This window comes from Spermophilus citellus, assembly GCF_964194105.1.
Source record: "Spermophilus citellus genome assembly, chromosome: 11".
NCBI classification, from domain to species: Eukaryota; Metazoa; Chordata; class Mammalia; order Rodentia; family Sciuridae; genus Spermophilus; species Spermophilus citellus.
The window spans coordinates 120474149-120486385 of record NC_138192.1 but is presented as its reverse complement, the minus strand read 5'-3'; the positions used below and the strand labels follow the sequence as shown (position 1 = coordinate 120486385).

Here is a 12237-nt window from a genome sequence, read left to right as displayed (position 1 = left end):
GAAATCCCATGCCGTTGAAGGAAGGATACTTTTCATAATACTGTCTGATGTGTCTTTTCATGTGAATGAAAAGTGTTGCCAATTTTCCTCTTGTTTTGAGTCTTCTATAAACCATGAAAAATGGGATTATTAAACTGACTAATTAAGGTTTACATGTCTATCTTCCATTGAGACAAGGAATTTTTTTTTTATGAGAAAATAGAAGAAGGGGCCAAAAATGCTTTTTCCCCTTACTTATTCTAGGAGTTTGTTAAAACCTAGTCAGATGAGTTGTGTGTGTATGTGTGTTTTAAAGCCTTTTTGCACAAACATATCAAATGTTTCACATTGTCAGTTGAATCCACTGGTTGGTTGAATCAAAAGTTTACCCAGGAGCCTATCCACACTAGCATTTGTATAAGACATTTCCACCCCCTTAATTAAGAAACCTAAATTGGACCTATAAGAGAAAGAGATGGTATAGCAGAATTTTCAACATCAGTTATAGAAAGTAGTTTTATTAACAAACAATTGAATAAAATAAGAATGTAAAAAAGCAGAAGCGAAAGTGGAGTTGAATCTGAAGGGAATTGATGCCATTGAGATCATCCAGGGAAGCTACCAGAAGGAAGGGGCTTAGACCTGGGCAGTAATAGTCAAGCTTTTTACACATGTGAGGAAGGAAGGGCATTCAAAACCATTTGTTCTTTCTGAAATTTCCAAATGTGTTTCTCACCAATGCATTTGGTCATTACGTCAGAGCGAGGATAATGTTAGAAAGGAAAAAGAAGACAGGAAAAAAAATCCTGCATTGGCCAGGAGATTTAATAAGAGTCTTCTGTTTAAGTTTGTCATACAGTGATTTAAAAAAAAATAATAATATCCTTGTTCTCATTAAAGCTTGGAAAATCCTGTTCCATGTGTATTTAGCAAAGGCTGTGGACTCCAGAAAGATTCAGACAGTTGAATATTCTGGCCCAATCAGAAGTTCCACCCCATAGCACCTTCGCCAGGTCACCTCCTGTCACTGTCATTGCAGTGCCTTCCCGGATTATTGGTGATGGAGCCAACTCCACTGTCTTGCTGGTGTCCGTCTCCGGCAGCGTGGTGCTGGTGGTCATTCTCATTGCAGCTTTTGTCATCAGTAGAAGGTAAGCTCTGAAGCCACCCCCACTTTCTCTGTTTTATGACGAAACATTTTGTCTCCTCCACACCAAGCCAAGGCCTTTGATTGGCACCATAAACAGGGCATCTGCATGCCAAGCTTCTTCCTTGTTGCTTTGATCTTCCCACATCCCGACTGTGGCTAATGGCAGTAACTGGGTGGCAGCCCTCTCTGCTGAGTGTCCCGTAAAGACACAACTAATTCCAGGAAACCAAGCTGAAAAGCAAGTCAACAGGCGATCTGCAGACACGTTCAGCTATGGGTATTACATTTCTCTCTCTGCTCAGCCTAGATCTACAGCCAAAGGGAAACGAAACTGTAAGAGAAAACATGGCCCCAAAGTTGAGCTACGTCATTTGCCAGCTGTACTTCTTTACCTGTTCAAACTTTCATTTCTCATTTTTATAAGAAATGATCATTATCTGCTTCCAAGTGTTATTAACAAGAGGAGTTTGATAGGCATCAGAGATACAGCACACAGTAGGTGCTTCAACATGATGTTGGTTAAAATGACAGTAACTGAAGCAAAGAAATGAATACTATACTGTCATATCCCTGTGGGAAAGGCTGTCAGTATTCTTAGAGAGTATTCATGAATTACATGGTGGGCATGACATTGCCCTTGAAAGGAATCTCCAAAAGCCGATCATTTATACTCAGTGTGCTTGTAGTCTGACTCAATGCTAGCAGTGGCTATTGAACCAGTCTTGTCGTCCATCTACTTACTCAGACTTGCCAGATGCTCCACGGGGTACAGCTGCTCATCATCAATAAGTGTCCCGTGTCTAGGCCTTTTTGTCCTCCATATGTGAGAATCTACCTCTTATTTCACCTTTACCCCCTTACACCATCAACAGTTTCACAAGGTGTCAGAATGATCCTTTCAAATATAAAGCTTTTCCTGTTATAGAAGAGGAAAGTGATAGAAGACAGGTGAATTGCTGGTCCAGGAACATGGCATTACTATACTCGTAGCTAGAGCTACTCTGTCCCCAATAGCCGTGCTTAGCTCTCAGGCCAACGTCTGTTGTACCGTCCCTCCCTACCTGTGGATGATCTCACTGATGTCACAACCATGCCTGTAGCTGTTTCCACTGCCTGGGCAAGCCACCCTGCTTTTGCTTTGCTCTGACGTACATTATAATCAGGGTGATGACCACATATGTTAGCTTCCCTGGATGGACCCAGTTTTCACATACATTTCTTAACACCATGCTCTCACCCTCACTCTCCACAAGTCCTAGTTTGGAGAAAACAGTTTGTTCCCTCTAGTAATAACACAATATGGAACGACGTCACATTTGGAACTGACATCTATATTTGTCACTAAATTCATTCCTTTTGGTGCAAAGTCTTTAAGTAGGTGTCTGATTCAGAGCAGTGAGTTCCATCTCCAAGAAGTTAAGTTGCAGGAGCCAATCAAGATGAGCCTTTTCTTGTCAGGCGCACGCCTATAATCCCAGAAGTTCTGGAGGCTGAGACAGGAGAATGGCAAGTTCAAAGTCAGTCTCAGAAGTGGTGAGGTGCTAAGCAACTCAGTGAGACCCTGTCTCTAAATAAAATACAAAATAGGGCTGGGGATGTGGCTCAGTGATTGAGTGCCTCTGTGTTCAATCTCCAGTACTCTACCCCACCAAATAAAAGATGAGCCTTTTCTTTGTCCACTGCCATTTGATTCCGGATGTCCATGTGTCATGCTTGTAACGCATGGGAAACTGTACGCATTGATATGCATCCTTTAAATTGTGGGGAACCGACTGGGATGAGGAGTGTCTAGAAATTGCATGGACTTTTGTTTTCATTATTACATATTTCTGCAATTTCTTTCTGAAATTATTACAATGTCTAATTTTTAACAATCTTTGTTAGATATTAAAAATGTTTTGAAGTACGGAAATAGGGAACATAGTATTAATTACCTCAACCTCAAAATAAAAATAATATCTGAAGTCCAGCATTATGTGATGCTCAGAACCATGTGAGAAAGTGGGTCTTATCTTTTGCCCTGACCATTGCTTAAGATTTTGGTTTGAAACATTCTGTGGTCATGATTCAATTTTCCTTTAGATTCCTTTTCCTTTTTCTTTTTCATTTAAGTGGCCCTAAATACAGAGTCAAACTGGAGTTTTACAAATAAGCCACCTCATTCTTAAGTTTTTCCTGGACATTCTGGTTAACATATTGGCTTTGATGAAAAGAAAGAAAAAAAAAACATATGAAAAGGTAATGCAGGGAGACAAGATTATTAAAAGCCATGGCTATAGAAAATAGCATCCTCAAGCTTGATGACTTAATTCCCTTTCTGCTTTTATTGATCACTTTATTACATAAGGCAGGATTGATAGCAGGATGCATCGGATTTCCAATTATGAGCCTTCCCCCCTTAGAGAATTGAGCCTGTCGAGTTACCTAGCGATGATTCCTGTCCCTTCTCCCCCATTAAAAAAAAATGTCACTTCCCAAGGCTGATAAACACTGCTTGGTGATTGGTCCTCAATGGATCACTTTTTAGAAAATGAAATGTCAACCCCTTGCCCTCATATTGATTATTCTTTAGTGCTGGCCATAAAGCTGTCATGGGAAGAGCTGCCTGGAGCCAGGTAGCTGACAGGCTCGCAGCAGCCGATGCTCACTCAGCCAGTTCTCTCCCCGCACAGGTTGTCTGCTCTGTTATCTTGGACTACAAATGTTTAAATGGGACAAGAACAGGTGAACAGAAAGGAGACAGGTACTATGAACAAAAGTCAGGCCCAGGCTCTCAGCAAAATACCAATAAAAGGTAGTAAATGGTACCCCCGAAATAATCTTGCCAGACTTCATCCAGCAGTTCAGGAAAGCAACAGATCAAAAGTCCTTGCCTGAAAAATTGTAGCTCTGTCCTTTTCTAGTGGGACTGCCTCTGGCTTCTTAAGAGTCACGGGATGTTGATGGCAGAAAGGCTGCTAGAAAAAGAGCCCTTAAAGTCCCCTTGAACTGAATCCCACACTACTGATGGCCTATGAGATTTTGTAAGAAAGTAGATAGAAAGGCTTTACCTGATGAGAAAAGCCTCAGTTCTTCTGATGACCTCAAGGAGAAAATCGTGTTTGTTGTAATTCATTATTAAAAGGAAATAGCTTCAGGTTCACATGTAGCTTCTTGTTGGGATTTTATTTTTAATAGCAATTGATTTTTCTATGTTGTTTTCAATCTATGCTGAGCAGTCTGAGTTTAAGGATTAATCAGAATAATCTCCCATTTTCACTTTAATTCAAATGATCTACTTAATTTTTTCAGCCACTTCAATGTGTGAGCATTTAAGGATCTCAGTGAAAGACTCAAACTACTAAATTTATGAACTTTATTTGAAACAAGATTTTATAAAGTTGATCTGTGTGTATTTTTACCACTCATGATATGTTAAATAAATCAGTTTACATTTTTATAGGCATCATTGATCCATATCTTCTTCAAGTTATCATGTCAGACTGGTGTTAGACTTTCAGAGTACATAATTAAATCTGCTGTGTAGGTTGTTTTAGGTGCAAAAATGAGATGCTGTCCCTCGAAATTTTATCTTAAGGGACTGGAGATGTAGCTCAGTGGTAGAATGCTTTTCCGGCACTATGGGGTGGGGTGGGGGTGGAATTTTATCTTAATCCAAGGCTCCATTTCCCTATTTACACATTTTAACTTTGTGTTCTCCACAATGTAACCACTTTTCAAAACTTGTTTTGTAAAGTGTTTTTTAAAGGGGCTGTTAACAATACCATCATAAAGTCCTAAGTGCCAGGGCTAAGGACTGAATCAGTGTTGAATTTCTCTGACAACCCCATTCCTTTATATTAATGATACAAACTAGTAATAATTCAGATTGTTTCAGGATAGTCTGTTTTCCTCAACAATATTTTATTGTTCAAACATGAGAAACAATTTTAAGAAAGAACTGGTTTACAAGAAGAGTTCTGTTTTTTTAAGGGGAAATTTGGTGGTCAGGGGGAAGTATTACCTGATAACTGCTTTTCTTAGCAACGTTTTAATGATGACTTTCCATTTATGTTAGGGTTATAAAATACCTCTTCTACCTGAATTAAAGAAAAAGAAATGAATTGATTTTAGGGAAAAAATGCAAAAAAAAAAAAAAAGCAAATTTAAAAAAAGAAGGAAGAAAGAATTAAAATAGCTATGGCAATATACATATATATGTATATGTACATATATACAAATATGTATATATATCACATATATAAATTAGGTACTGGGAATTTGCAATCTGTGAATTAATGTACAAGTCTAATGCACAATATAAAGTTCAAATTTGCAAGTTAGCTTTGTCTTCTAGAATGTTAAGATTTTTCCATTTTGGAGCTAACGGTACATGTAATGCAAAAACAGTTTCCATTTAGCCTGTATCTTCCTTGCACCCTAATTTTCTCCTCTGCAATATTATGATCACATAAGAATGAATACATTTAAATGTTAGCCTAAATCGACTGATGAAATCATGTAAATTCACACAATTAGGGGGCAGATGGTACCTCAGAACATTTCTAAACAACTTGCCTGCAATAGTACGGTTCGATTCCAACTATTTCAAAATGTTGCTCACAAAGAACATTCAGACACCATTCGGTGCAAGCACAATGACAGCTTAAGGAAGGGGAAGAAGAGGAATCACGTCTATGAATCTTCATGGCAATGCTGGGGAGCCCTGCGAAGGGTCCCACCTGGAGTTCTGCTTATTGCATTGCTTTATCTCCCTTAATCTGCACTTTAGCTGAATAAATTACTTACCTTTTACTAATTAGTTTTGGAACAGTGAACCACATCAATCAAATCTGTCCACTTGATGGGGAAAGTTAGTATTTTAATAAAAGCAGGGTTTATGCGGTAGGGCCCCTGCCACGCTCCCCTCCTCTATTCTGTGGGGTGTATTGAATAGTCAAGGTGCCAGAATCAACACATGGCCCGGGAGGGCTCATGCTGTTCCTCCACAATGTGGGCTAATACCCTTATTACCGTGTCCCTTTGACTGTAGGGAGGGGCCCAGTCCCTCTTTCAAAGCTTCACCTGCAGAGCAAGCCCTTTTCTGTAACTCCTGCTGTTGAAAGGTTCCATGTTTCCTTCTGGACCATTCACTAACAAGCCACTGCTCTCCTGCCCCTTTTTAATTGGCTTGCCCACATCTCCATAATTAGAAAATCTTCAACAAAGGTTTCCTCTGCCATTCAGGTGCTCCCCAGCGGACAATTTGGAGTCATCTCGTCCTTAGGCTCCTAGGCTCCTCCACGCTGGCTGACCCAGTAGTAAGCTTCAGTGGCCTTTCTTTCTTGGGGCAATAATGAGCCCCATTGTCCTGCTCTGGGTTAAGGAGAAAGGGTCATCAGGTGACAAAGGTAGGGCAGAATATAGGCATTTTGGTTTCAAGGTATTATTAGAGAGCTAATAGGCTATAATTAGTCTCTGAACAGGAATCCTTGTGTTTCCTTTTTAGTGTTCCCTGTAGCTTGGAAGGGTCCCCTCTTCCAAATAGCCCTCCAAGTAAAGCAATTCTTCAAAAATATACCTTCACCACTCATTGAATTCCTCCTTGTGTGTTTGGAAGTCTGAGGAAAGGGTAGGTGGGTGGCTCTACCTTGTAATTATGTGACCCCTGCCACTTTGTATTCCTGTGGCTTTGTCCATATTAAATGAATGTGCTTGGTGTCAAACAGAAAGTCATGCTTCTGGGCAGTGTGAAGTCACTGGTTTGTGTAGACACCAGGTTTTTGACTAATTCACTGACAATTTAATGTGGCTACTCAGGGCTGAGGGTGTAGCTCAGTGGTAGAGCACTTGCCTAGCATGCCTGAGGCCCTTTATTCTGCCCTGGTCCCACAAAATAGCGGGGTGGGGGGACTATCAAACTCTCTTGTTCTATACATTATTTTTTTCCTTTAAAGGAAAAAAAATGCATTAGCATTATAGATCTAAAATGACTTAAACAACATGCTTATAATTTTAGATAAAGCTTTTAGGAGCTCTGATAAGACACAATCCTTCTGGCTGGCAGGACCCTGTTACACCCTGGGGACCCAGTCATGGTATTCTCCTGACTTTAAATGTTTTAGTAATCTTTGATATGACCCCCTTATATTTACTTTAAAAGAGGGTAAAGGAGGAGGATTTGGAGGGAATTTTACTTTCAGAGAAAGTTGTTTGGTTCGGGGTGTTTAAACCTGTTTGTTTTCTTTGATGAAATGTAAAGGGATTTACTGATGTAAAATGTGCCATTGCTCATGTAAGTCTCATCAGTTGCCCTTGCAACCACATCCCCACTACAAGACATGCTGTGCAGGCATGGGCCCTATCAGGGCACCCACCAAATCCTGTACTTGCCGAGAAGGGACGTGGGTGATTCACTCGCTCTCCTGGCTCCGCATCCTCATCTGTACAATGGAACTGAGTGTGTGTCCTTCCACCTGATTCCTTTCATAGGGTTGTCATGAAGATGCAATTAAACAATACACCCTCCTAAGGCCCTTTGAAAAGTTAAATGCAAAGGAAAACACAGGCTATTATTTGGGACTGAAATATGCACTCTGTCTTTAAGAGTAGTAACTGGGGTCTCTGTTTTGCTAAGCTGGTTCCTGCTTTGCAAACAGTTAGGGGAGGAGATAATATATGTGATGAGAGCACTTTGAAAAGTTAAATGCAGTGTAAAAGTGCAAGGTATTATTATTTGCAAGAGAATCATCCACATGGAGCAACATCTGCAGGCTCCAAGGTCTGGTTGCTGGGCTGGATCCTGTGTGGCTGACAATTCCAGGAGGGATGTGGGAGGAAAGCTTCCCACTGATGCCCATGTGCTGCCTTGGGCTGCCTCTCTGGCTGCCCCTCCTTGCTCCTTTAGGTTCTCTGCTGTTTTGGCTTCTGCTTGGTCATCCTGCCTTTCTGCCTATTCAATGTTTAGGAGTCGAGGGTATCAGATCCTGACAGGATCACACTGTGGTATGGGGAGAGATTTCCTCACCTGGGGGCTTCAGTTTCCTCATCTATGAGAGTCTTGACTTACCTTGTCTTTGAAATTCAAACTCAAGATGATTCTAGATCCCAATGTGAATTTTATATTTGGACAGTCATAAAATTACACATTTTATTCACTAATATAATTTCATGTTTAGAGAGTTACAACCAACTAATTTTCTAATTCATTTTTTAAATGTTTTAATTAGTTGTACATGGAAATAAAATGCATTTATGCACTTTGATATATCAGATATAGATGGGATATAATTTCTCATTTTTCTGAGTGTACATGTTACAGAACATATTGGTCATGTAGTCACATATATACATATAGTAAAAATGTCTGTTTCATTCTACTATCTTTCCTATGCCCACATCCCCTCCCCTCCCTTCCCATCACTTCCCTCTACTTAATCTAAGAAAATGCTCTTCTTCCCTAGTGTCCCCTGCCTTATTGTGAATTAGCATTCACATATTAGAGAAAATATTTGGCCTTTGGTTTTGTGGGGTTGGCTTATTTCACTTAGCATGATATTCTCCAACTCCAGCCATTTACTGAAAAATACTATGATTTCACTCTTCTTTAAAGCTGAGTAATATTCCATTGAGTATATATACCAAATTTTCTTTATCCATTCATCTATTGAGTGACACCTAGGTTGGTTCCATAGTCTAGCTATTGTGAATTGAGCTACTATAAACATGGATGTGGCTGTGTCACTATAGTATGCTGATTTAAAGTCCTTTGGGTATAAATCAAGGAGTGAGATAGCTGGGCCAAATGGTAGTTGTATTCCCCAGTTTTCTGAGGAATCTCCATAATGTTTTCCATAGTGGTTGAACCAATTTGCAGTCCCACCAGCAATGTATGAATGTACCTTTTCACCACATCCTCACCAACATTTATTATTGCCTGTATTCTTGATGATTGCCTTTCTGACAGGAGTGAGATGAAATCGTAGAGTAGTTTTGATTTGCATTTCTCTAATTGCTAGAGATATTGAACACTTTTTCCTATATTTTTTGATCAATTGTATTTCTTCTTCTGTGAAGTGTCTGTTCAGTTTCTTAGCCCATTTATTGATTGGGTTATTGGTTTTTTGGTGTTAAGTTTTTTGAGTTCTTTATATATCCTAAAGATTAATGCTTTATTGAAGGTGCATGTGGTAGAGATTTTTCTCCCAATCTGTAGGCTCTTTCCTCACATTATTAATTGTTTGCTTTGCTGAGAAGAGGATTTCTAATTCTTTTATGTGATATATATTCTCCTGACTCAATTTTTGCATATAATGAAGATTTGCTTAACAAGAGCAAGACTCTAGGTTTAATTCCCAGCACTGCAAAAAATTTTTTATACATATATATAACTTAAAATTATAGATTTTTGATTCCCAAGACTTGTGTTAATTTCCCAGTTCATGTAAATGATACATACAATCCTGATTCAAGATTTAATGAATCATTTTCAAGGAAGAGAATTAGCAAAGCAAATAAAAACTTTCCATTTTACTCTTGTTAGTTTTCTGCAAAATCTTACAAATTGTAGTCAAGTGGAAAATAAATATTTACTTCTTAAATTTTCAAAATAATTATTATTTTCATTAATAATTTAGGGATTTATATGTGGCAGCTAAACTGAGTCACCATATTGTTTGAGAGTATAATATGATGTGAAGTTCTTGTTGTAGTGGCTATCATGGTTTCAACAACAAGACTTATTATATTACTTGTTATATACTGGACGTTATTGCCTGTTGATTTATGGAGAATTGCCTATGACAATTTATTTCAATCAAGAATACAGAAATATGACCTTATTTTCAATAAGACAAATTTCCTCTGAGAGTTTGAAATTTTTATAATCATAAAATGCTTGGTTTATGTTTAAGAACCACGACTACATCCAAGTGACAAATGTTTACCTCATTTTCCCATGTCTCCTAAGTCTCAGCTTTCTCATCTGTGAAATGTGTATTACATATCTGCCCGATTCACAGTTAAACCTGTCTTATGGCTTTTGCTATAGCTTTTGTGTTGGAGGGAAATAATTTTCTTATTTTAACAATTTTTTGATAGACGGAGTAAATACAGCAAAGCAAAACAAGAAGCAGATGAAGAAAAACATTTGAACCAAGGTACAAAACATTGGGGTAAAAGAATTGTGTTTCTAGAGCATGTGTCATGTTTTCTAGTTTATAAAGTGTCTAGATAAGACTAATATGGCCATTAGTAATTATATAATGTATTCCTTATCCAAGTAATATCAAACTGAAGTAGGTGGACGATTTCAAGTGAAATGAAAGACACGGTCAATGTGGAGAAGTTCCTTCAGAATCTTCTTTCTCTTTATCTTAGATTGAAAAAAAAAATGTCAGTCAAGCTAGCATATTTTTGTAGCGTGGTGCAAGATTTAAATGGGTAATTTTTTCTTTTACCAGCTAAAAATTGGGGGAGGGGCAGTAAAAGTTTAAGAAATTGAACAGTAATTACTACTTCCCCCAAAATGGCAGTATGTGATGTGAAATCAGTGACCCTCAACATTTGTTGAGTGGATTCTAGGTGTTTTGATGTTCCAAATGGAGTCAAAGAATAAATTGAAAGAAGAAAGTCCAGAATGACCTTGACAGCAGCAGTGGTTGACCTCTCCAGGAGCAGGTTGCAGTGGGACCCTGTGAGATGTTGACAGTGGGCTGTGGCTGCCCTGTTATAGAAGACGTTCACCTGTGGCCACAAGTGCAATCGAATATCGTAGACCATGTGAATGAGGAAGAGAATTTTAAATCTAATTTAAACCCATTTACATTTTAATATCCATGGGTGGCTCATCATTAACAGAAATTAGTACCAGGAGGTAGGCGAAAGGGAGCGGCTTCCGATTTTTTCTACGGGAAGATTTTCTGACAAGAGTCTGAAAGCGACAAAGGATATGGGGTATCTGACAACTTGTTATCTGCCCACCTTGTTTTGCTTTTAAAACTATACTTTTTAGTTTTGTCATCATACCTACCATGTTCATAAACAAAAACGATATACTAAAAAGAGGTAGTACCAGGTGTGGTGGTGCACACCTGTAATCCCACTGGGAGGAATCCCAGGAAGGCAGGAGAACAGCAAGTTGGACACCAACCTGGACAACTTACAGAGACCCTGTCTCAAAATGAGAAAATAAATGAATAAATAAAGAGGGATGAGAAAGTAGTTCCATGGTAACGAATCCTGGGTTCAACTCCAGTACCCCTCCCCCTGACATACACACACATACAAGAGAAGTAGCAAGAAAATGCCAATATGTAGATTATTCATATTATTGGATGCAGAGACCAGGGCAAAGATGAACAAGGTTGGAAAATCAAAGAGATTGAGCCGACTGGTGGCCCACACAATCATAGGGCCCCCAAGGAACTCCAGTGAGGACAGGTGCAAATGTCACTGGAAATTCTCAGTGATGCCTGTCCCCAGCATTTCTCAGAGCTCATGCTCTGAGTTTCATTTGTGTGCAGCGTGGCTGAATTGCACTTCCTGGCATCTAATCCATTCACAATTAGGTCTCCACGGTTATCTCCAGCTGAAGCTTCCAGGTGAACATCAATATCTTTGCTTATTACACCTTTTTTTTTTTTCCAAAATAGAAAGAAAGCAGAGGTTCAATAGAGTCAGTATATTCTCAAGTCAACTAGTAGATTTGCTCTTTTTGTCTATATAAACCAAGTCTATGTTCATTAACTAGAGGTCATGAATTTAACAGGTTGACAATAGGTGAAATGTGACACTTTGGACAGACCCAGCTGTAAAAGAAAGTTCCTATTTTCTTGCTAAGGGGCAATAACTGAAAGTAGGGTTTGGACTTAGTGCAAGGACAGAGGAGCCATGAGCCTAGATAGGCTAACAATATTCAGCTAACACATTCCAAATTTCCTCCTAGAGACCATATTTTCCTCTGTGGGATGTGTTGTTTTTAAATTCTTGTCCTTGAAGTAGGAAGACATTCCAGGAAGTCAGTATAGCTGCAGGGTCTTAAATAGCTAACAAGTCTTTGTCTACCCACTAACGAAAATCAGGGCAAGAAGTTAAAGTTTCTGTACATCCAAGACCACACAGCTAACCTG

The 12237-nt window shown here is 39.0% G+C and overlaps 1 protein-coding gene across 2 annotated transcripts in view; it reads left to right on the top strand.

Moving 5' to 3' along the window:
• EPHA4 (EPH receptor A4) overlaps window positions 1-12237 on the top strand; it is a 137841-nt gene that overhangs the window by 103738 nt on the left and 21866 nt on the right. For both annotated transcript variants that reach the window (XM_081260736.1, XM_081260737.1), the window contains exons 8-9: window positions 1019-1130; window positions 10208-10266. In XM_081260736.1, the coding sequence (XP_081116862.1) occupies window positions 1019-1130; window positions 10208-10266 (171 nt within the window). The remainder of the gene's footprint in view (window positions 1-1018; window positions 1131-10207; window positions 10267-12237) is intronic.